At 39.9% G+C, this 25,881-nt stretch overlaps 2 protein-coding genes and 1 pseudogene across 3 annotated transcripts in view; 1 reads left to right on the forward strand and 2 right to left on the reverse strand.

Moving 5' to 3' along the window:
* Window positions 1-25,881, forward strand: part of CD96 (CD96 molecule) — a 91,152-nt gene that overhangs the window by 24,737 nt on the left and 40,534 nt on the right. For both annotated transcript variants that reach the window (XM_069472586.1, XM_069472587.1), the window contains exons 5-8: window positions 1,824-1,876; window positions 12,864-12,954; window positions 14,820-15,008; window positions 23,950-24,042. In XM_069472586.1, the coding sequence (XP_069328687.1) occupies window positions 1,824-1,876; window positions 12,864-12,954; window positions 14,820-15,008; window positions 23,950-24,042 (426 nt within the window). The remainder of the gene's footprint in view (window positions 1-1,823; window positions 1,877-12,863; window positions 12,955-14,819; window positions 15,009-23,949; window positions 24,043-25,881) is intronic.
* On the reverse strand, window positions 7,111-7,764 carry ZBED2 (zinc finger BED-type containing 2). The gene has a single exon (XM_069472585.1). It carries the CDS (start codon window positions 7,762-7,764, stop codon window positions 7,111-7,113), a length of 654 nt encoding a protein of 217 aa, XP_069328686.1.
* On the reverse strand, window positions 19,825-20,832 carry LOC138386278 (exostosin-like 2 pseudogene; annotated as a pseudogene).

The raw sequence follows: 25,881 nt of genomic DNA on the forward strand, positions 1-25,881 counted from the left end.
TACCTGCTTGTTCAGAGAATTAGATTTTCCCTGCCTTTTGGCTTTCCCATTTAGTAAGCGGGCTGGGTAGGTTGTGTTTGGACAGAGTCTCATCCAGTCTTTAGGCTATTTCTGGGTGTTACTTGAGTATATATTATAGTGGACCTGGCACAGAAGTACAATACATGTAAGAACCCGTTTTGCATCCTTTGGTGATTCCCCATAGAGAATGAGCAAAAAAAAAAAAAAAATGAAAACCTGAAATAAATACCCAAATGTATCACAGACCTATTGTACATGCCCAGATCATTTCTTCTCCCCAAACAATGCCTCACTACCCAGCTCTTCATTCTCCAACAGGTCAGAGACCAGAGCACCCCAGCTCTTTTGCCCCTTCATGCATCTCCTTCCCTGGTCTCCTTTGGCTTTCTTTCCCTTGCCAGGGTGTCACCTGTCCATCGAAGGTTTGCTGTCCCCCCCTCCTAAGTTCCAAACCTGATTGTCGTGAGCCTCAAAGAGAACCTGTCTCTCCCTATCACTCCTGAAACTTGTAGTAATTGTTCTTTCTGGACCTTCATTCTACTGGTATTGTTCTGCTGGTAGGAGGTTGGAAATACCCCTTCCCCATTAGTGTCTCAGGGTTGTATCTTGATTTGGTTCCCCTGAAAGAAAACATTGAGACAAAGATTTGAGTTAAATAAATTTTTTTGAGAAGGCATCCTGGGAAACATCCAAAGAAGAATGGCATAGTGAGTCAAGAAAGGGAAGGAGGAAAATAAAATGTACATGATTAAGCCAAGAGCTCAATCTCACTGGGAAACAGTGTAGAGCATGCATCAGAGTTATCCCAAATGAAGGACAAGGAAGCTGGGGTAGCCATCCACCATCTCCCCATCTGTCATCTCCGTTAACTCTCTGGACCTTCCAGTTTTTCCAACTTGTGGACTGAGCATGTTCTCATAATTCTTATGAATCCTTAGGCAGAAAATCATAAACATGCCCAGGAAGAGGTCTTCGGTACATGGAGGTAAATGCTGTGTGGATGTAGCAGGTGCTGACAGCACCTGTGACAGGTGTCTCAGTGTTCTTTCCACTGGTTCGTAGAAGGCTCTGTCTGCTATGCTCAAGAATTTACTTGATGCCACTTCAGTTCAACAAATATACTCAATGTCTACATTATGTTAGACACTGCTAAGTGCTGGAGATGTAGAGACAGATAAAACACTCTGGCTTTGAGGCACTTAAATTCTAGCAGGACAACGAAATTGCTGAAATATTCTCCGATATTTTCTAGTGTTAAGAAACCAAATAAGGATCTCTGGTTCCCTTCAGTGGCATGAAAATGAGACTTTATTTCTAGGCATTTGGGCATGTAGAACATACCTCTCTTCTCTCTTTCCCAATCCACCTGCCCTCCCATCCTACACATTCCAGATTTCACTTGACTCAGCACTGATCACCACTCAAGTATTAGTTACATGTCGCATCTTCCAAAATCCTCCACCTATCTCCCAAGTGAGAGTTAGAAGCTTTTGTTAAACGCTGCCTTCAAATTCTACATGTCCTCAATCATTGTACTTATCTCAGCATATTGTAACTTCTAGTTTATTTATCTGTATTTTTCATGAAAGTGTACATTTCTTGAAGACAATGAATGTGATTTGTTCACCTTTATTTCCTGGGCATCTAGTATACTGCCAGGCATATAGTGGTATTTATAATTATTTGATGAATGATAAATCTTTCTCACAGATACAACCACCCCCCCCACACACACACACACACACTAGTAACCAGGTAGGATGACATTCAGTGCCACTAACTATGTTTTATTTGCCTTTAAGCTAAGCCAGAAACTCCCATGATTGTGGAAGACTCCATGGATGTCTCGGGAAAGGTGAGTCACATTAAAGCCTTTGAAAATCTGTAGTATTACATGCCAAGGTGTGTCACATTGCATCGTTGCCAGAAACATTCTCTCAAAGGACGTTACTCGTTGGCCCTCGGCCAATTAACTGCCCATAGAGATGTAGGGAAGCTGAGTCAATTCTAGAAACTGAATGGGAAATTTTACTTTTAGACTTAGGACCTTTGGAATGTTTGATCTGCATCCTTGGTTCTTAAATTTCCCAGGAAAAAAAAACAGTTGTAATTATTTAAACTTCTCTCTAATAAAAATTGAGGTGGATAGTGAGGGAAAAGTAGGGCAGAAAGCAGTGTGAATCCTGGTATAAGGAAGTTTTTGCTCAGCTTAAATTTATAATAATTTGTTCTAATCATTTCCTGTACCAGTTTTCCCATTGTTTTTATTTCAAAGTGACAAGGCAAAATTTACCCTCCCATTCTCCTTCAGAGCCCTGGCCATTTCTTTGGCAGTCGGAGGAAGGGCAGAAGAAGAAAGAAAGTTGAATAAGGCCCTGTGACTTCAGTTTCTCGTGGGTGGTAGTTCCCAGCCTTTAGTCACTGGGATCTGGACTCACTTCCCAGCCCTTCATCTTGCTGGCCGTGACCTGGGGCAAATTGCTTCACATCTTTATAGTCAGTTACTCTGTCTACATGAAGAGGATAATGCTAGGATCTACACATTATTGTTCTGTGGAATTTAATTAAATAATATTTGAAAAGTCCTTACTACAGTGTGTGGTATATATTAAGTATGTAATAAATGTTATTGTTTTGTTATTACTATTATCTATTTTAATCAGCTATATTGTGTCCTTAAAATTTCATCCAAGCTTTTCAAAACCCCATGTAAAATAAATATTCTCATTAATTCTCAAACATTTCTCGTTATATAGGGTGAGAGAGGATTATATTTATACACTAGTTTCTTCTCACCCCAAGACACTAAATAACTTATGATTTCTTGTCCTGCTGAATATCAGTCATTTAGTTCGACAGCTGAATAAAAAATCATAGCTCAGATTCTTCGGGATTTTTTTATGACTCTCTTCCTCTCTCTCTCTCTCTCTCTATCTCTCTATATATATATGTATATATACTATTACCCAAGTATTTGGTTTTTTTGGTCAATTTCATGTATCAGTCTCTCAGATAACTGCTACTGTAATCCTGAGTATATAGCAAACGATTTAATCATTTTTGTGCCACCATAATTTAATTTCTAAGTTTATTAGTGGACTTCATTGCAATAGTTTAAATTAAAAACATAATCTAATGATACAGCTTTTGGTAGGTGTTTTTGTTTCTAGTGCCAGTGTTTACAAGTAATATTGGCTCAATCCAGATATAGAACCATAAATTGAATCCAAGAATCCCAGTTTTTTAAAAAAGGAACTTTGCCTTTCCTCTTCTGCACCCATGCTTGCTGGAGTGCTGACTAGGAAAACCAGAGAACTTTACTTCCTAGGGAATAGACAAATAATCTCTCTCCAACCCCACACAACCAGCTACAGGACATGGCTTGTTCTGGGATCTTTCAAGATCTTGCCAAACATTGGAAACTCCTCACTCCAATATTCTTATAATCCCTGCTGTATTTCAATAACTTATTAACTCTTCAAAGCCCTTTCACATACTTTTATCTGGTGGTGCTCTGAAATAGGTCAGACATCTGTCATTTTACAGATGACAACTTGGGGCCTGGAAAGAATAGACAGCTAGCTGAGTCCCTTGTAAAGGGCGAAGGTGGGTGCATATTTAGCTTGCCCACATCCGGGCAGGATAGTGGGATGAAAGGGAATCACGCTTTAGGGTCAGATAGCACTGGTGTCAGATCCTAATTCAGCCACTTACTGGTTACATATCCTCATCAACTAGTTAACCTCCATGAGCCTTAGCTGATTCATCTCTAAAACTGGGATAATAATAAATACTTCACAAGTTTCTTAGGAAATTAAATTTCTGTACAATAATGGAGTACCTAGTGCATAGTAGACAACTCAGGAATATTTCTTCCCTGACCACTACTTATCATTCTCCCACTTTCTTTCACTAATTCTTTGCTCTGCACTCATACATCTGCTATGTGATTGATTAGAGGAGAGAATGTGGGATAATGAAAAACACAGAGCATAGATTGTGGAATCTGACAGAACTAGGTTTGAATTCTCTTTTGTCACGTATTAACTTGGACCCCTGGAACCTCAGGTATTTAACTGCTTCATCAGTGAAGGGGGCAATGATTCCCATCTCACAAGGGTGAGGTAAGGATCCAACCAGAGGGGGTATGCAAAGTACTTACCATCTGACAACCACGAGTGTTTGATACTGGCACTTCCCTACCCGCCCCCCTTCATTCTTTAGGAAGTCATTAAGTCACCATACACGTATTGGATGCCTGCTCTGTGCTACGTACTCACTACACAAGCAGCCCTCGGTGTTGGATTGTCATGTAGACTTTGTCAGTTGTGAGCTGTCTTCCAGTGTTACTTAGTTAAACCTGAAAAGTTTGTGGCTAATTTAGTTTTTCTGTAAAACAGAAAAGACTTAAAGTTATTCCAACAATGATGCCTCTCAGGTGTGGACATGCCAGAGATGCCTAAGGAGAGTATTGTATCCGTGGATGTGCATTCCTGAGGGCAAGACTTCGCTAGGGCTCCAACATAGCATGCAACTTCACTCCTGCAGCTAGGATGGGAAAGGAATCTTTAACCTCCACCTCAGGGCCCCTCAAAGTGGCAGATTTTTGCATTAGAGCAAAAGATGTTGGGCCAAAGAGCCCCTCAGCCCACAGCTGGTGACGCAGCGTAAGAAGGCACAAGAGGGATATATAAAAACTCCAGTGTACACAGTCTCCACAAGCCGCATATGTCTCTCTCTGATGCTTGTGCTTTATGTTTTAACCCCATCATCCTCATGGGTCTTGCCCTTGTGACTCCGTACCTTTGTTATGTTTGACAAAATTTAGGGGAAAAAAATCTAAAGAAATCTATTTATCATGAAACCGGAAACCAAAGCAGTTTGGAGTTAAGATGCCTAAAAAGGAAGACAGGCTACTATAATAAGAACCATGTAAAACAGATAACCAAAATCTGAAAACCGCACTGTGGTTAGCTTCAGTAGGAGAACGCTGGTAGCTTTTTGCAGAATTCGACTATTTGTTTATTTAGTTTTGGTTTTGCAAAGCTTGAACACTTGTAGATTCCTGGAGCTTCTTAAGCCCCCTTCCAAATGTATGTGTTTTGGGTTTTGTTTTTTTAAAGAATAGGTTTTACAGCCCATTTTTTTTTCTCTCTCTCTAACATCTTTTGTGATACAATAAGGCTCCGACTCCAAAGGTCCAGGCACGGGGCTCCCAGCAGCCATCTCCGTCTGCACTGGTGAGCCCTGAGCTCGCACCACAGGTGGAGAGGCCCCGTGAGGGGCACCACAGCCTGTGGGGAAACCACATGGCAACTGAAATCTTCACTATCAGGCAGATTTCTAAAAAAAAAAAAAGAAAAAAAAAAAACATGGCAGGACTACAGTATAGCCTGGGTGTTTCATAAGCCTGGTGTTTGGGCTTCTGTTTGTTCCAGAAACAGCTCCCAGGGAAGACAGGTCTGGCTGTCAGGGCTGCCTTGCAAGTCTAAGACGCAGTAGGAGTGAGCCAGGAGGCAAGATGCCATTGTTACATCAGGATCTCCTCTGCCTTCAGGGAGGTCGGCGCCCATAAATTACTTGGGTGATCTATGGGATCATGGGACACTGTCTTTATCTCCTATTCCCTTCAGTAGCTCTCCCCATCCCATCCCCTCTCTCAACTCAGCTAAAAAAAAAAAAAAGCAGGGGTATGGGGAGGGGTTCTAGAGGTATCTTCCAAAACAAATGGCAGCTCCAGTCCAGAGGCTAGGATGGTTTCCAGTTTGGTTTTACTCTATTCCTAAGTTAACATTTTAGGCATATTCTCAGCAGCCCAGGAAACTTTTCTCTCCCTATGGTTGTTAGGCTCCCTATTTTCAAAGTATCTCTGAACATTTAAAGATGAACAATTTAAAAAATAAAACAGACAACAATGGATTGGCACACAGTTAGCATTTCAGAGGTACAAAAATTCAAAACCTATTGCTCAAATGAATGACTGGTCTGTAGGCACAAAACAAAACCAACTCAACTCATTAAAATTGACTTCAGGATCTAAGAAAATATTCTCTGTCCTTCACTCACCCAGACAGTCATTTCCTGTTTCCTGGGTGAATTTTTCCTAGAGCGCTGTCTCTCTCTTCCCCATCTTCACATTTTTTGTCTATCCCTTTTCTCTCTTTTTTGCTTTCCTTCCTCTGTTCTTTATTTCTCCTTACCAACCCCATCTCTCTGTTTCCTTTTTCTTTTGGAGTTTCTTTCATCTCTTCCTAACTAGGTCCTTCTCCCTTAACAGACCTTAACATGAAATCAGATTATAATTTTAAATATCTGAGATTTTTGTATTCTCTATTCTTAATATTTAAACCAAGTAAGTTGAAGAGTCTTTAATTTTCTCTGTGCTCATTACACATTAATTAGTTTACGTGTTAGACTGTTGAAAAGGCTCACAGGACTCAGACAGCTTATACTGATGAATCAGCTTTAATATCAGCAGACGGTACAACAATGCAAGAACAGGAGAAAGATATGCATTGGAAGGGTCCAGAGATCTTAGGCTCAAGCTTCTTTGCCCTTCCACTTGCTGGATCACACAGAACCAGCTTTGTATCCAGGTCTCGAGGCACCACCAGTACACGTGCAAACACCTCAGTCACAGGAAGCTAAGCTCTGCTTGTGACGGGGTCCCTGAGAGTGAGCTGGTCACATAGGCACATTCCAGATACCTGACTAGCCTCAGCCGTCAGAACCTTCAGCTCCACCAAACCAAGTGTGAGGCATAAATCCAATTATTTGTACTAAACCATGCTGACAGGCTGGTACATTCTGCCCTGAAACAACTCACAGATCCATGGTGGCAAAACAGCATTTATCTTTAATCGGTACATTTTAACTTTTGGCCAAGGGTTAGCACAGCTCTAAGAGCCCCATATATAAGCATTTGTTCCATTCAGATCTGCTGAGATTAACTCATACTGGGCGCTCTTTTGCATATAAACAAAATGTCACTAAACTACTTTGCTTTACAGTTGAGCTGGAACTAAAATGGCTCTTTGCTATGAGTTTAAACTCGGTATTCTCGGAATGGATTTCCTCCCAAGTCCCGATTTAAACGAAATGGAACGGATGCGCCGCTGCAGGCAGGTCCTCGTCCTGCTGACATGCCTCCTTCTCAGCCTTCGCCTTCCACTTCATCTCCAGGATGGCCCTTTCCACCTCCTCCAGGGCCTGCTCTCGCCTTTCCACTGCCCTCTCCCTCCACTCCACAGCCCTCTCCCTCCTGAGCACCTCCCTTTCCCGCTGGCTGGCCCACAGAGCCAGGGCGCCCACCTGCTCCAGGAGCCTGCCCCAGTCACCCTCAATGCCCACGGGGGCTGGGGGCCCGTGGGGCCTGGGGTCCTGGCGTAGCCCTGCCTGACCATGGCCACCCTTCTCCAGCTCCTCCCTGTGCATGCTTTTCAGATGCTTCCACAGGGCCGTGGTGCCCACATTGACCCCAGGGCCACGACTCACCTGCCTGCCACACAGGCGGCAGGTGGCATACTGGTTGGGGTGGTGCCCTGCACGCGCAGGAGCCAGGTGGAAATACTCCCATGCCTCAGAAAACCGAGTCCCCTTGTTGTGGGACATTGGGGTGGGCGTGGCACTCGCCAAAGGGCCAACCAGTTCTCCAGTCTCACTGATCTCTTCCTCCTCCTTCATCTCTAAGTCTCCTTTGGCCTTCATCCTGGTTCCCTTCTCGTCCTCCTCTTCCCGTCTCATTATGTCTCCTCTTCTGCAGCTTTCTTTATGATGTGCCTAGACGTGAGCCAAAAGGTTTAGTCGAGCCACAAGACTGAATGTGTATTTGGGAAGGGATTGCGGTGACTCGTGGAGATTCACAATAATGGTCAAAGTCTGGCTGCACCTGGGATGTGTGATGTTTCCTCCTTTCTGCTTCACTGGAGAGTCAGGGGTGAGTCAGGTACAAGCAAAATGGCCTATAAATGCATTCCCTCCATGCCCCAGATACTTACCAACCCCTCCCTGGCTAGGCCAGAAAGACAAAAACACATCAGTTCCTGTGGCAATGTGTTCCCTGGTCCAACAATTACGAAGCTCTTTAGTAAACTCAGTGTTTTCTACATCAACCACCACAGCAGGTATTTCTGAATGCTGAAAGTGTTAGGTCTTCTCTTGATTCTCCTCCTAGATGCTTCTACTGTTTCCGTACTCCTTGTTGCCTATAAAATGCACTTAGGAGGCAGGAGGAACAGCCTCTGGGTTCAGGCTCTTTAGGACAGTCAGGGCGGAGGCCTCAGTGACTCTCACAGACAGAGGTTGATGTAGGAGACAATCCTGCTTCCTAAGAACTGTTGCAACAAGCAGTCCAGAGTAGGTGAAGCCTGCCAAGATCTGGATAGTAAAGTTTCCAATGTGAGGTCAGTTTGTCCTTAGAAGGCGTGTCTCTGAGGCCAGGATTCTAAGAAATCCAAACAGCAAGCCCAGCTGTTCCGGGAGGAGCTGGCATGCACAGAGGAGGAGGAGCTGGAGCTGGAGCACACCGCCACAGATGGTGTTGCCCGGTTGTCCTCGGCAAGCGGCTCACCTTACTCCACCTTCCCCAGCACGATCACCTGCAAAGCTAACAGCAAACAGGACCTTCAAATAGGAAGTAACACTTTACTCCAGATATTTGGCTTACTTACTCCATTTTAAAAATAAATAAATGGATGGGAAATTATATTACATTTTAAAAACAGCCTGACTTCACTCTCCTTTCTTGGGTCATTTCTTAAATGAATGAGAGCTTTATTCATCAAGCTTGGCAACCCCACCAGTTAGGAAATTCCCCAAGCCACAAGTGGGTACTTACAGGCAAGCAAGGTTCTGCACTTGTCTCTGATCTTTCCCGTGCTGAGTGAATGTGTTTCTGCTCACCTTGGATGGCTGTTAGCTGACTCCTACCCGTGGGAGGAGGGCACCTCCAGTTCTGGTCTCCTCCCACTTCCAGGGGAGCTTTGTTTCCAAGAGGGTGTGTCTCTGACTGTCGGGTTTTTCTGCAACTGCTAGACACAAATGCAAACCTTCTCTCCACCCTCTCCAGCACCAAAAAAAAAAAAAAAAAAAAGATGTTCCTGGCCAAAGTCATGCAGCAAAACAGTAAGTCAAGCAACTACAAGTCTTAGTTCTGTTTCTCAATGACTAGATCATCTGGCTTCTCAAGCAAAGAAAGAGATTTAAGGGGGTGAGGGGTGGGAAAAGCTGAAATATGCCTCTACACGGACACTTGTGGTTTGAAGTATTTTGTCCAATTGTCAGACCATGAGTCTTGATTTTTGGTTTGGCAACTATGGCTGCTGCAAATACAGTCAGTAGAAAAACCAAAGAATTTGTAGAAAAAGGAAGAGTCAATAAAAGAAAACCTCTAAAACTCAATGGCACATTAAGAAACAGATTTTGAATGCTTTTTATTATGTTATGTAACTAGAGTTGGAAAAGCTGAAATTCTATTGGCTTCTACTCTCAAATAAAGGTATAATCACAACTTAAGCAAAAATATATATTTACATATATATTACATCTATTATATATATGTGTTTATGTGTTTGTGTGTATGTGTGTATGTATATCTAAATTTGAGAAGGAAAACCTGCCAAGAGGAGACAGGTACATTTTAAAGAAGGTATCAGTGGAAGAAAAAAACTTTGCATTATAGAAGAAAAGATAGAAGTGGTATAGCAGAAAACATGTAGAGACTGAAAGTTAAATTCCAAGCAGAAAAAAGAAAGATCGAGAGGAAAGATTCCAAATGGGAATGTAGAGTTGGTAAACAAATATGGAAACTTTGTTTTTAAGATTTCCAAATCTTAAAAAAAAAAAGCTAAATGTTTTCAAAATGATTCTGGCCGGGCGCGGTGACTCACGCCTGTAATCCTAGCACTCTGGGAGGCCGAGGCGGGTGGATCGCTCGAGGTCAGGAGTTCGAGACCAGCCTGAGCAAGAGTGAGACCCCGTCTCTACTAAAAATAGAAAGAAATTATATGGACAACTAAAATATATATATACAAAAAATTAGCCGGGCATGGTGGCGCATGCCTGTAGTCCCAGCTACTCGGGAGGCTGAGGCAGTAGGATCGCTTAAGCCCAGGAGTTTGAGGTTGCTGTGAGCTAGACTGACGCCACGGCACTCACTCTTGCCCGGGCAACAGAGTGAGACTCTGTCTCAAAAAAAAAAAAAAAAAAAAAAAAATCAAAATGATTCTAATGGAAAGCCTTTTGGGAAAGGTTCTGTTCAAACTTAGGCAAGGTGACCAGGGTTTAACTTACAGATGGTCACCACATGAGTGTTTTACCTGTGGAAATAAGGAAATGATCAGTCTTACAGTCAGATCTGGATTGTTTTTTCTGACTTATCCAATCTCATTATGGCCCAACTGTCCACTGGCTTCTTTCTGCTTCCAGGGTAACATCCCAACTCATGGCAGAGCCTCAAGGTGCTCTGACAAGCAGCCCATTCCAGCCGTCCATCATCATGAATTGCCCACTACTTTCCAACATAGATCCCCTGTGGAGTCCGGGCCTATCTCTTCCCTGTCCACAGAATGTGACTCTGTTCTCCAAGTTATTCCCAGATTTCACTCTTCCTTGTACTTCTACAGAACTGTCCAAATACTTTTTGGTGCTTAATACATAATTTTTATGCTATTGCTCACTTATTCCTTATGTACCAGAATAATGTATTGGAAAAGTCAGTAATTTAGCTTGTCTCTCAATGCAACAGGCACACAGAGTGAGTGAATCATTTTTGACATCTTGGCTGAGGAATGTGCATATGTGCATATATGTGTGTGCACATACACTCTTATACATATTTACTTTATATTTTTTCAGATTTAACATATTTTTCTTCTTGCTCATTTAAGCCAAGTGAAATTTCCCAAATACAGACAGCTCTGCTTATGCAGCCAAACCCATAAAAGTGGTTTGACCTCAAGTTGATCTATCTTAGTCTGTGGCTTTTCAATTTTAGAGACATTGGAAAGAGTTTTAGGGCAAGAACCATAATCCTAAACCAAATCTTGGAACACAGAGTCTAGAGATAGTATAGAATGTTTGAAATCTAAATCATTCTAGAAAATCTGAGTCTAGAGTATCTACAAGAGCCAAATCTTTTCAGCTTTTTTAGGAGCTGATAAGAGATTCCTTCAGTGAACCAGGTGCCTTTGTAAAATAATAGAACTCTCCACTTGTTCCTGATATTGCCATATCATCATCTTTTAGTGAGTTAACTGAGCCTGGAGGAAATGAAGCATGAAAATGATTAAAGGCATTGGATTTAATACAAACGTTTACAACTTTTTTTCCTTTTTTTAACATTTCACCTCCTATACCTCTTATATCTCTTCCTGGACCAACTGGAGATAAAAATCGATTTTTGGCATCTATGAGATTAAATTAACTTAATTTCCTTAACATAAGAAGAATATATTTTAGGGGACTTGGTTTTACTTTTGATTTTCTAGAGGGAAAAAATGACATAATTTCATGGAGATATGTCCCTGACATGCATGTATCCCCATTATCTGGAAAAAGCAAGTGTTGCATAAGTGGAAATGCTAGGAGCTGCCGTGTTTGCCATTTACTGTCTTGGATGTGATAGAGTCTCCTCTGAAATTCTTCTTGTTTCCATGGGATTTTTGTAGCAAGGTACTGAGGGATGGTAAACAGCACCTCTGTAGGCTCTCACCAGAAAAATGTTACTCAGTATTCTTGAGCTTGGTTTCTCAGCTCTGTAGGTTCCACACTTTTGGGGGGCAACTAATTTGTGGATTGGTACACAAAGCATCCCATACAGTTAATTGTTCTTTACTAGTTAACTAGTATATTCAATTGTGAAAAATGCTTAGGATCTAAGAACTAGGGCCAGTCATATGTAAAATATGTACATCTCTTGATGAGAAAATAAGTAATTATAAGTGGGTATAATTTTGCAGGGTCTCAGATAAAATAATGGGGATCTAATAACTCTTATTGGATATATTCACTGATCTGTTGAAGAAAATATCATTCCTTAAAGAGCAAACTGTTGAAAATAAAATATAACTAATATACATGTGAATTTTCTGCTTTTGTAACATAGCTACCTGTTGTTCCATTTCTTTCTTATTTCAATACAATCTGTTTTACCAGGAAATATTTTGGACTGGGATTGAAGAGACATAGTTTCTAGTTGTGCCATTAACAACTATTTTCCACTCCCTTTAACCACTTGGTGCTTTGATTTCCCCGTCTGTCAAATGTCAATCATAAGGCATGTCGTACCTACTCTATAAGATTAAGAGAAAACTTTTAAAAATTAGGAAAACTCTTTACAAGTAAAAAGTGGGATATTTGTATTAAATGTTTTCTGTGATTGTTGCTACAGATAGTATTTTACATTATTTGAGGAACAGAATCAAGATGTAGATCCCTTTTAACTTTTAATCTATTCATAACACAATATTCCTCTCTGACCTCTCCTTTATAGCTTCTTCATTCTATTCTTTAGTTTCCATTTAGAATTATTTTATTCTACACAGAGTTATGATTTCTCTTTTCCATAATACATAATACAGACTTGCAACATTAGTATAGTCCTAGGTTCTTAAATTATTATTCCAGCAATAAATTTACAACATTTCTATAGTAGATAGCCCATTTATAGGCCACATTTTAATGCAACCTATATTAAAGGTGGATGCTGCCTTGTAGTTATCCAGTTAAAAATAGAGAAAATAATTTCTTGCCAGTTCATCTCATGTGGATGTTGATGAGACGTAAGGAGCACCAGGTTCTTCTGAATTTGCAAATAATCCTTGTTCTGTCTGTCTTAACCCCAGAGAACATTTACCTGCTCACTAAAGAATGTATTTCCCAAAGCAAATCTCACATGGTTTATAGATGGAAGACTTCTTCAAAATGAAAATAGAGGTAAGAAAACTAAATCAATGGAAATGGGTCTGGTACAGAAAGAAAGAAATGTTCACAAATAACATTAGAAATTGTCATTGCCCAAGTTGAACTTGGCATTTAAGAATAATTCTCATTCCAAGAAAAACATCATCTTGCCCACCAGTTGTCATTTTCTGATACTTCATCTGGCTCCCAAAAGAAGAAAAAAATACAGTTGGCTTTGTCAAACCACATACAAACACTTTTATTTAACTTTTAATAAAAGCAACTCTCGTATATGAGGGCAAAAAAGTTTAATTCAACATACATGTATTAAAAAATTCTCTGCTTTTGGAACATAGCCATCTGTTCTTCCATTTCTTTCCTATTTCAATGCAATATGTTCAATTAACTTAGCACCAATGCTTTAAATCAGTCAATAAGTAATTTCTACTTTTTCTTGTGCAGATCTGGGGTGGGGATTGGAGGGCCCTGGAGGAAGTGTATATAAGGGAGTTGGCTCCTTGACAAATAGCACTTTCATCAGGAGGATTAAAAGTTCCCGGAGCAGGAACACACATTGAGACAAAGCTCAGGTGATAATACACAAAGCCATATTTTTCATAGGCAATGACCATGACAGCCTCTGTCAGAATAATCTCAGCATCTCCTGCCTGGACAACAACCATTCTTCTTCCTCCTGAAACATCATTATTCAAGGTTGAATACATTTTTAGTAATAACTGAGTCACACAACTCTTGCTGCATTATTATTTTTAATTGATAAATTAAATGCTTATGAATTATTGCATTGATCACTTGATGCATTTTGAGACTCCTATTGGTTTCATCATTAGTTTGCTTGAAAAACAGTTCACCCACAACAATGACAGAAGGCAATCCTAAAAATATGTGTTAAGAGTTATTATAAATATATTTTTCTGTTATATAAGCCTTGCACAGGTAAAGCACCCAGATTTTGATGTGCCCATGCTTTCCCAAGCAATAGGCCAGACGGCGTGGTCAGAATTCCACCAGCACATCACTGCATTTAGCTATTACTTTGACAAGTAATAACTCCAGAACTGGCATTAATAATCTTTAATGTAAAGAAGCTGTGAGAGTCCAGAAAATTCTGAACTACGTTGAAAGATAGTTTTACATTAATTTTCTGCAGCCACGTGTGCTATTTGGAGGTTGTACTAATGGTGGCAGAGTTTTATTTCTAAAGAAGACTCACAGGAACCAAAATGACAATACTTATAAAAATACAGTTTCAGAAAAAGGATACAACATAGGAACACAGTTAAATATGCACATATGTTACACTTACAATAAGGAGTCAGGAGAAGTCAGATTTGGGCTTCTTTGTCCTCCCTCTGTAAGAGCCACAGCCAGACACACTTTCTCTCTCAGATCAGGAACCACTGATACATGCACAGAACAACTCAGAAGTTGCAAGTCCAAAATAGAGTCTTGACTGAGCTTATTTTATATTTTGCTGGTCATCTGGGTATATTCCTGCTATATAACCAGACTCCACAGCAGAGCTCTCCCAGGGTCTAACCCAGAACAGGTGCACATCATTAATCTCACAGTTAATAAACAATGCTGATGAGCTGGAACAATTTGCCTGAAACCCCTGGACCCATGGTCACAAACAAAGCTACACCGTTAGTCAGTGCATTTTATACCTTGACCGTGGATCAATGCCATGCTGGAGCTTGAGCAAATAGCTCAGGTTAATTTCAGGACTATTACAATTGACCCTCACTACAGAGAAGCTACACTTTGACCACCTTGAACTCTACATTACCATAAATTGATAATGTCATACCTTTGCATTATTGAATCGCTCATACAGAAAATGTTATTGACTAGCCATGTTCTTATCTGTCTTGTAGGAATAAACATTACTAATGAAGAGAGAAAAGGCAAAGGTGGATTGTTGGAACTAAAGTCTGTCTTAACAAGGGTGCATAGTAATGATCCAGCCCAATCAAACAATCTGACCATTTGGTGTATGGCTGTGTCTCCAGTCCCTGGAAATAAAGTGTGGAATATCTCATCGGAAAAGATCACTTTTTCCTTGGGTGAGTTGTCTTTTTAATAAGGTCAAGAATGGTTGGCTAAGACTGCAATAAATTCAGAGCATGTCTAATTGGAACAATAGAATATTCATTATTTCTATGATATTTTAATTGCAGAAAATTTTCTACATAAGTAAAAACTATTAAATTTCAAATTAGCAAACATTTTTGACAAATTGGACTTTACTAAACATAATTTCTTCAAATAAAAATAAAGCAGATGATTCCTGTTTCCATAAAGGGTTTCTGTTGAATACGACAATTTTTTGTTCAAATTCCATTAATCCTAACTCTTAATTAACTAGCACTTTTGTTAATCCACTACATAATGGAAATTAATGCTAATGTTAATGATCAAGAAAGATTAGAAAGATCCCAAAATTTCTTCTGAGTCATTAAAAACATTCAATTATATACAGCATATATAATTTTAGTGCTTAGGAGTTGATAAGCCACGTATACAATATAAATACCATAAAAAGAGGGACTGTATCTTAATATTTTAGTACTCCTAGTTTAAAGCACAATATCTGGCACATACAAGACTTCTATGATTTGAAAATTAATAGATAGGATCACTCTAATTATTACAACATTTGACTCACCAGAATATTTGCTACCCTGAACCAAATCGAATAATGGAGATTTCACTACGTAAAAGATGAGAACAAATGTCTCAATAAATATAGCGATAACAGATATACCTATAAAAAATAGAAGTTTGTAATGACAGCTGTCAAATATGCATATTTAACAGTAATCTTATGAAACTCAAACAGATTTGTAAATCATTATTACAGCTCTGTAGGACCATTAACTTCTTTAAGCACCATCCTATTTTCAGAGATGCCATAGTCTATAACACACTCATAAAAACACAGAATAACTTATAAGGAAAAGAGTTTTCCTTTATTCCAAGGACACAGTCTGCATCTTGGGTCCTGCCCAGCTCCTTCACAAATGCAGTAGTTTGTTGCTGGGACCCTTGGATGAAGGAGAGTGTCTCAGCACTGGTCCATCTCCACTGCGCAGAAGCAGGTGCCATTCTGACTGTGGGACAGTGGCATCATCCCCGTGGCCCTGCCTGTGTGTCTGTGTCCCTGTATGGACACATCAACTTGTGAACTTTGAATTAATAATTCAGAAATGGTGATGGACTTATGCCAAAACAGCATTATTCAACCTAAAACAGCCTTATTAACTTTGCCTAATTCCCTCAGTAATAAGGACACGTCCTTCTTAGAAGGCCGGACATGGGTAGGGCTGCAGTCTTGGAACAACATGGAGGTAACTGGTTCTCACACAGATTTGCCAGAAGCTTTGGCGGAATCTAAGGACATAAACTAAAAGATCCAAAAACCTCAAATTCCAAAAGAGACTTCTAGTCTCATGATAGGCGGAACCATGTCTGTCTGAAAAAACAGTATTTTCTGGTGTTAAAACTGTGCTTGATTTTAAGATCAGAAAATACTTTTAGGGTGATAGGAAGAATACTGATTCTGACACCCCAAACACACTGTAATTCCAATCTTGTAGGGCAGTGTAATTTTAGGCTCTGAGTAGGTGGTTAATTTGAAATTGCCAAATGACTCTTTATCCTTTATGATCAAATATTAAAGACAATAAATCTTGAAGAGTTCAGTTTCCCAAAATTACAGCTTACATTCTGGTTCTATTCTGACCTATAGCCTTCTGAAAGATTTAGAAGATGCAGCCGAGACTCTGTAAAGCCATCGCTGTATCATGTCTCCCTATTTGCTACACACTCTTAGCATTAACTGCCACGTGAGTTGTATTTAACTCACACTAGTTTTGAGCCTGGGGCCTCATGAAGCAAAACCTGGGCAAAATCCTGCAGTTGGTTCATGAAAATCTTACTTGTTGATGTTCTCATTGTTACAATTAATATTGACAAGTTAAGGTTAAAAATTAAAAATGTGGATTAAATGAATAGAAGTCAATAAATTTCATTTTTCATTAAATTTTTCATTAAATTAGAAAGGATCATTTTATTTTTGAAGTTTTTATTCTATTTTTGTAATAAAACACCATGACCCCAAGGGAAAAAATTTTTTCCCAGTGTGGCAGTCATTGTGTTAAACATGTACTTCCAAACATGCCCTCTGCCTGGGGTAGTATTGTTTCTGGTGGATGCTTGCAAACTCTGGGGTAAACTTCTGAGGCATGGTGCGAGAGTCATTGCCTTGTGAGCAAGCTATTGTTGTTCACAAGATACCGAGATGAAAACACAGAAAAAAAATCTGTTGTCTCCGAGGGCTAGAGGAGAAAAATTCTGAGACTATTACAGAGCAGGATGGAGATTTAGTTAGAGAAAGGGAGGAGTTCCGCTCCTTTTTGTTCCCAGAGAAGGGTGATAATGTTGGAGGCTGCAGGGCAACAGCCTCTGAGCTGCTCCCTTCCCCACCTACCTCAGTCTCCCGGGAAGTTCAAGTGCTCAGTGATTCCTTCTCTAGAGAACTCAGAAAGGGGAGGGGTGAGAGTGAGGTGATCAGTGGCTCTTCAAGCACCTATCTGAGCACCAGGGCTTGCACAATTCTCATGAATCAACAGTAACTACAAAATAAAACGACAACAAAAAAGTCTTTCTAAAAACATCCGGTCCTGCTAGCCTGTCAGGATGCCTAAAATTACAGCACTGCTGAGTCTGCTTTGGGCATATTCAAAGAGTTGGGTTTTGTGGGTGGTTGAGGGGGTTTTCGAGGTGGAGGGGAGACACTTTGTTTTGTTATAATCTGAAAGTTAAGTGTAATACCCCCTGGGGTGGGTAATATTTTGGCTGTCATCAGCCTTGGCAGAGATTTGTTTATTAAATGGATTTCCACCTGTAACTGTTGAGATTCAAGACCTTTGGGATAGAAAGAAAGAGAGTTAAGTGCTGACAGGTTATGTGAGTGTGTGTGTGTGTGTGTGTGTGTGTACCTATGCATGTGTGTCCTGGGATGTGGAGAGAGCAGTACAAGGAGATTTCTCAACAGTGGGACAGGAGAACCATTGAATATTGAGGTGGAAGATACCAGACAAATACTTCTTGTCTCATGACTTCCCTCAGCGGGCAGGCCTCACACCTGTGACTGACCTTGGGGTTCCTGAGAGTCTCAACAGAGAACTATAATATGCATATAAACCACCCAGGGGCCTTGTTAAAATGCAAATTCTGATTCAGTAAGTCTGGATGGGACCTGAGATTCTGCATTTCTTCCTCCCTTCGTTCCTTCCTCAGTCCCTCTCTCCCTGTCTTTCTTTCTTTCTTGTAAAAGTTTATTTTATATATCTACTAAGAGAATCCCAAGAGGCAAAAAAGTACTACCAAGTTAGACAAAGCAGATAATTGACATTTTTAGTGAGAGTCCATGTTCTTTTGTTTTTGTTTTTTAATCTGACTGCATTAAGACACATACACACTCTGATATAAAGAAGCAGCATGTACTAAACTACGCACAAAGATCTCGTTGTTGGCACATTAGCCATGATTATTTTAATAGTCTCACAGTTTTGCCATTTTGAGAATGTGCCGGTATTATGTAAGAAGAAGGAATAGGATAAGGGGAAGGAGGAGAAAGATAAGGTGGAAAACGGAGGCCTAATTAAGAATTCTTTCCCACCAGTAGTGATTATGGACTACACACAGGCAATGGGTATAACACAGATACTAATTCACATTACAAGAGTGGGCTACCTTAACAATTAACTGATTAAGACTCCCTGTAGAATTCCTCTGCTGACTCCAGTCTTATTTTTTCCTATATCTATGTAATTTAAATTTCTTCATGATGAATAGTCCCTTGGATCTTTTTTGGGAAAAAGAGTTCTGAATGCAAATGTTTGGCTTTGTGTGTAATACACACAACTTTTTAGTATCCATGAGATAACCTATGCTCTAACAATAAAGATCTTTCGATACTAAGGGTTTTAACTTCTGCCGGTCCCTACTTATTCTTTTGGAAGTTAGTTTATACATGTTTCTTAAACAACATATAATTTATGTAAAATATAAGAATTAATATACATTCTCAAGGTCAGATCCAGTGACAAAATGCACTACCTGAATCTAGTAACACATTTATTCCTTGCTGCATATAAGTTGCGTATGAGAAACGCGTGCTGCATTGTTTTGTGATCCATGCAGTAAATATTCACCAAAAGAAAGCAAAAACTAGACGTCCTTCAGCTACTAAAATTAACCCCTCCTGGTCACAAGAGACTCAGCGACAAAAATAAAAGCACTGATGGCTGCATCGAACGCATGCTGGACTGAGTCAGTCTTGGAAGAGTTGGTTGGAAGGGCCACAAGGGAAGCCCTGGTAGCCGCAAATTTTCCTTTTGTTTTCGTATGGGACTGAGACTATTCTCACATGGCTTTTCCCTACACCACAGGCTTTTGCTAAAGAGGCATTTCAGGCCTCAAATTAAAACAATCGTTTCCTTTAGTGAAAAAGCTGAGAAATGCTTCTGTTGAGCTTCTGATCCTAGAAACAGCTTGCTATAGGTCCTTAAGGCAAATGACAGCAGTCAAAGAAATTGCAGAACAGTCTCAGAATGTAAACAATAAAATCTCTGACCAAAGAGTTATAACCCTGGGTGAAAACTCTTCATAAGAAGGTCTATCTGGATAAGCCCAGCTTCTTGGTTTTTGAAGTTAATGTGAATTTTATATTCTAGAAGCACTGCACTTTTTTCCTATTGTAGAAATCTCTGGAGTAGATAAAAGTTTATGATGTTGCCTTAAAAAAAATACACAGCATGAAGAAGCTACTCAAATACCAAGCAATTTTCAGGTTTGTTTTTGTTTGATTTACTTTTACATTTTACTTTTGTGGTTGGCATATGAAAAAAACAAACTGGAAAATCATAATGTTGGAGTAGTTTAAGGATGTACTGTCAGAGATATTAATAAGCTTACTTATACCATAAGACCTCTGCAGAAAGTGCTCAGCTCAATGCCACATTCCAGGATAGCCACTGTTGGTTTCTTTTTTTAAATTACCCATGTTTACAGGTTTCACAAATATCCCTGAAATCTTCTTAATATGCTTGGCAATAATAAAATTCATGGTAATATCATCACAGTTTTGAGTTTTATCTATCAAAGCGTGGATGGCCGCAGGTTGCCTCTGGAAGAGTTTAAGATATTTGCTATTGAAGAATGAGGCTCCAGTCTGCCCCACAGAGTGCTGGTCACCATTTCCAAACCCTGGAAATGGTGTTTGGTGTCTGTAGTTCAAAATCTCCCAAACCGTAGATACCTGATGAAGTAGAGACATGGTTTCTAGGAACAAATCTTACAATTTGATCAGGAAATTGCTGCCAAACCGAGAAAGCAAAAACAAGGTCCCAGGCACTAATAAGTGTGTCATCATCTACTATTAATACTGCATTGTTTTCCAGTTCAGGGAAGACCTGGAGTTGATTTCACATTCCGTTTGCCATCTGTTGCTTGAAGATCACAGGGACAGAGTGAGACCCTAGTGAATTCCATGACTCGTCTCGTCCCTCCTCCCCAGTATTGCTCCACACCACAATCACAATTTGTGCAGATGTGGTTCTGCCTGATAACGATTTACAAGTCTCAATAAAAGATCTGTTCTGTTGTACATCTGCATCATAAGAGCAGAGGAATCCAGGGTGGACTTGCCCTGGGATTTTACGTCCCTGTGCAACATGAGCATCTTGTCGTTTTTGATGTTGGGAAGTGAACTGGTCAAAGCGCCAGCTACCAGTAGTAGCACGAGGATGACCACCGAAGAGAAACAAAGCACTCAGGTCATCATTACTCTCCAGGAAGTGTGCAGATGTGGTAGCACCTCATTGTGTTAAAGTTTAATTTTTAAAAATTTTTTCTTTATAGCTTCGGTGGTTGATAGGAACAGGCTGTGTTGGCACTAGAGTACAGAAGATTGCAGTGGGGCCAGCCAATTTAGTTGCTTGGACCTTGTTATGGTAAAACGGAAGGGTGGGGCTGGGTGCAGCAGCTCATGCCTGTAATCCTAGCACTCTGAGAAGCTAAGGTGGGAGGACTGCTTGAGCTCAGGAGTTTGAGACCAGCCTGAGCAAGAGTGAGACCCCGTCTCTACTAAAAATAGAAAAAAATAGCCTGGTGCGGTGGCGCACGCCTGTAGTCCCAGTTACTCAGGAGGCTGAGGCAGGAGAGTCACTTGAGCCCAGGAGTTTGAGGTTGCTGTGAGCTATGATCACATCACTGTACTCTAGTCCAGGTGACAGAGTGAGCCTCTGTCCCAAAAAAAAAAAAAAAAAAAAATTAAAAAAAAAAAAGGGCAAGATTCTTCATTTCTAATGAGATCTCATGGGTCTATGGACCACATTTTGAGAAGCAAGAACCTAGCAAGCCCAGGGGTTTGGTTCATTTCCGGGTGGACCACATAAGGGCTGAAACAAGCTCTGAGAAAGCCCCAGAACTGAGCCAGCTGTCCGTGAGAGTGGTTCTGAGAGCCCTGCCAGGCCTGCTCCAGAATGGACACATTCGGGAACAGGTGAAGTGGCTTTGGGCAGCAGCTCATCCTCTTATAACATTATGGTAAATGAAGTGATCTGAAGCCTGACTGAGCCGTTTCTGCTAAATTCTGAGTTTGAGTTTTGGTAAATCATCCTTCCGTTTTAGGTTTTAACCACTTCTTTTTACACCTCCTGAGTTTTGTTTTGACCAAGGCAGAGTTTCTACTTTACAGTCCAATCTAAAACCAGACAGACTTTTTGGGGGCCTCAGATTTCATGTTGAAAGCTATGTGTATCCCCTTTGTCACAAGACAAAGAGTTCATCTCAAAATGCAAATCTTGTAGCAATATCTTCCCAATGCCCTATGAGGCTGAACCCTCACCTTATAAAGACATTTAATGATGAAATATAACAGAATAGTATCTTAAAACACAAATGTTCAATTGATGACAAATAAAAGTTTCCCATTGTGGAAATCTGGAGTTGAGCATAACCCATCAACATCCTCTGTTCCAAGAGTTGGCAAACTTTTTCTATGAAGAGCCAAATAGTAAACACATTTTAGGCTTTGTAGACTATGTGATCTCTATTACAGTTACTCAACTGTCATTGGAGCACAAAAGCAGTCATAGACAATATGTAAAAAAAAAAAAAAAAGGGGGCATGACTGTGTTCCAAATAAAACTTTATTCACAAACACAGGCAGTTGGCAGGATTTAACTGTGGAACATGGTTTGCCCATCTCTGTTTTAATCAATCTACAGAGAACAACGTGCAGGCATTTATTTTCCAGGCCCATTCTCTGTCTTATTCAGGTACTACTTTAAAGGAAGATAATGCTTATGATCCACCAGCAGTCAGATGCACGTCTAAAGTTGGTCTTCTTTCTCCCAGTGTTAAGAATGAATTTGCATGTATTGCATCATCCACTTTCCTTTGCCAGGACCCATAAATACAGTGAAGAATAAAGCAATTCCTTCTCTCAAGGGGCATATCCAATGACGCAGAGTGATAAGGCTGTCACTAGGGTAAACATTGCGGGGTGAGCACATCACAAAGATCCCCAGGCTTTCTCAAGCTTGAGAAGGTACATTCAGGGAAGTTTGGGGATAAGAAGGCATCAGGCAACATCATGAACAAAAACACCAAGAAGCCACAGAGAGCGTTTTGTGTTTGAGAAACTGGGTTGAAATATTGGATAGAGGGTACGATTGGAGAGAGATGGAAAAGGTAATAAACAGTGTCAGGAAATGTAGTTAGGAGTGTAGTGAAGCCAAATCACCATCAGCCTTGTCTGTCATGCTGCAGAGTTCTAGCATATTTGGGGTGGTGTGGGGGAAAAGGATGGTCATTTCATTCACCAGTGCACACACTTTCCATAGAACTGTCCCCCGCCATTTCAGAGATCATTAGCACAAAATCACTTATATGATAGCAAGTCAGAGCCAGCTGTGAGCACTGCCTACAGTCAACAGAAATAACGCTGCTACCAATGAGAATAAAACATGGATGCATGTAGCTTAGGAAAACAAACTCCTTCCCCTGTGCTATGTGCTATCAAATGACATAACTTAAATAATATATGCTTGTTCCTTAAAGTAAATTACAGAATAGAATTGATAATATAAGTTATAATTAAATATCCAAATAATTGACATAGCTCATCAGATATGTGACACTATATCCAGTGACATTATGTCTAAAAAAATCACAAAATCCTCTAACCTCAGAATCATCTAACCACATTTAACCCACATGTTCCTAAAGTCAATAGATCCTTCTGGCATTTGTAAATTGTTTTTTCTGATAGGACTATTTTAAACTACCGTCATGGAGGCTTAAAGAATTGACATGAATTTAAAATATAGGTAAAACAACGTATTGTAGCCTCTATATCAATACCCCCCCCACACACGGAAAAGTTGTAGCTAAACAAAAATGTTAGGACAAAAGTTGAAATTTTAGAAACAGCAGAATAATACCATAAATCTTAAGTTCATTAATGTTACATCCAATTGGATAGTTGTTTCATTGTTTCTACTCTTGCTGATTAAAAAAAAAAAATTGTTGTGGGTTTATGGATTTTGTAAACTGCATGGTTACTTTTCAACTACTCCAAAATATTAAATGCTGTAATGGTTTTGCCAGGTGTTGGTTAAATGTCACTTTCTCCGGGAGGCTTTCCTGGGGCTCCCAACCTTGGCTGGTGCCGTTTCATTGCATGCCTGTGGCACCTCGTGCGTCCACCGTCACAGCACTCAGCGCAGGGCCTGGCTGCCTGCCTGCTAGGTTGCAGGCTCTGTCCCACGACTTCCTCATTCGCTGTTACATTCCACCGCCTTGCGTGTAACAGGCCCTCAGTATTGATTTGTCATATGATGAAGAAATAAAGTATACTTAGAAACTAAGTCAACACTTTATCTTTCTATTACAATATTTTCTTCATTATAAATATCTGTTTGATCCTTTCAGGTTCTGTAAATCCCCCAACAGACCCTCCACTGAGTGTCACAGAATCTACCCTTGGCACCCAACCTTCTCCAGCCGACAGTGTATCTCCAACAAGTAAGAACGTTTTTACATTGTTCATCTTTCCATAAGCTATATTAATCCTTGGACTAAGCAGATTAATAAAGAAAAATGTCAGCAAGCTTGCATGATTCATGCCCGTTTCTTAGCTAGCCTTTTTTTTTTTTTTTGCCTAAAATGAAGTTTTTATTTTTAATAGCTTTATTGAGGTATAATCCATATATCATGCAACTCACCCACTTAAAATGTACAATCCAATGGTTTTTTTTTATGTTCACAGAGCTATGCAACCATCACCACAATCAATTTCAGAACATTTTCATCATCCAGTAAAGAAACTCCTGAACATATTAAGTACTATTCTTATGACTTCGAAGAATTAACACAACTTTCAAAGTCCTTCATTTGATGCCCTGGGAGAAATCAGGGTTAATATATGTTCAGCAAAAAATTTAAATTCTGTATTTATTATTAAATAGGTTAATAAATTGACAGTCCTTTTCCACAACTCCCTCTCAGTAGGGAGTTTAAAAAATTGGTTATAAATAGGGATTCCTTAGGCCAGAGGTAGTTAGATCATTTTGAATTTAAATTTATTCTAGTTTAAATTAATTTTGACAAAGTTGACTGGTGAGGACTATGGATTTGGCCCTCCCACTCACGGCATCGTTAATAATGGAGGTCAGCCTGGGTCAGGGTTACTGTGGCAAAGCAATGGCAGTGACTCTCAGAAGCTGGCATTGACGCAAACAAATGTCTGCAGCCTTTGTGTTTAACAAAGAGCCATGGTGACTTTCTCTAATACAAAAAGCTTATATGCTATGTAGAGTAGAAGTGTGGATCTCATTTCTTATTTAATTAAAACTATCAATTTTAGCTCACAATGAGAACTGAAAATGGAATAAAACAAAGGCAGTCAGTAGGAATGAACGATTCCTTTAGCCGGTCGCCTTTGGCATTATAGCCTACAGTCACTGTCGCAGGTTGATACTGCTCAGAAAATGAAGCAGGTGGCAGAAACGCTTGTCAAACACCCATCAAAAGTTTTACATCCATTTGGCTTTTTCTTGTTTTTAATGTTTTGTAAGTTTTCTTTTGCTTCTACTTTTGTTTTTCTTGAAGCTTCTTTTCTTCCACTTTTAACTCATCATTCCGCAATAAACCACAGTGGACTATGGCATTTTTCATTGAACGAATGTTAGCATATTCAACAATGATAATACCTTAAATCTCTCTAGTACCCTTTGTATTAGTTATCCATGGCTGCATAAAAAATTGTCTACAAATTTAGCAACTTATAAAACATATGTTGTTTAATGGGGTTTCTGGGGATCAGAAATCCAGGAGCAGCTTAGATGAACGGTGCAAACCCAGGTTCTTTCATGAGGTGTAGTCAGGCTGTTGGCTGGGGCTTCAGTTATCCAAAGGCTCGACTGGAGCTAAAGGATTTGTTTCTAAGTTCAAGTATGTTGGTAGGAGATGTCAGTTCCTCACCACATGGGCCTCTTGATAGGTCTACTTACAATATGGCAACTAATTTCCCCTAGACCAAGTAATTCAAGGAACAGAGTGACTATGACAGTAGCCGTGGTACCTTTCTATGACTTAGTCTCCAAAATTGCATGCTATCACTTCTGCTTTATTTTGCCTGTTATCACTAAGTCACTTGGTTCAGCTTATATTCAAGGGGAGGAAAAGTAGGCTCCATCTCTTTGAGAGAAGAATATCAAAGAATGTGTGGACAAGTTGAAATCACCATTCCCTGTCATTTAGAAGTGTTTACACACATACAAAAAAAATGAGATGTATTTTGATCTTCTTTACTATGAGTAGTAGACAGAGCAAGCATTATCATTCCCATTTTCCAGATGGGAA

This window comes from Eulemur rufifrons, chromosome 7 (assembly GCF_041146395.1).
Source record: "Eulemur rufifrons isolate Redbay chromosome 7, OSU_ERuf_1, whole genome shotgun sequence".
Lineage (NCBI taxonomy): Eukaryota > Metazoa > Chordata > Mammalia > Primates > Lemuridae > Eulemur > Eulemur rufifrons.

Coding starts and splice junctions, on each gene's coding strand:
- ZBED2 (XM_069472585.1), bottom strand. CDS start 7,764: ATGAGACGGGAAGAGGAGGACGAGAAGGGAACCAGGATGAAGGCCAAA.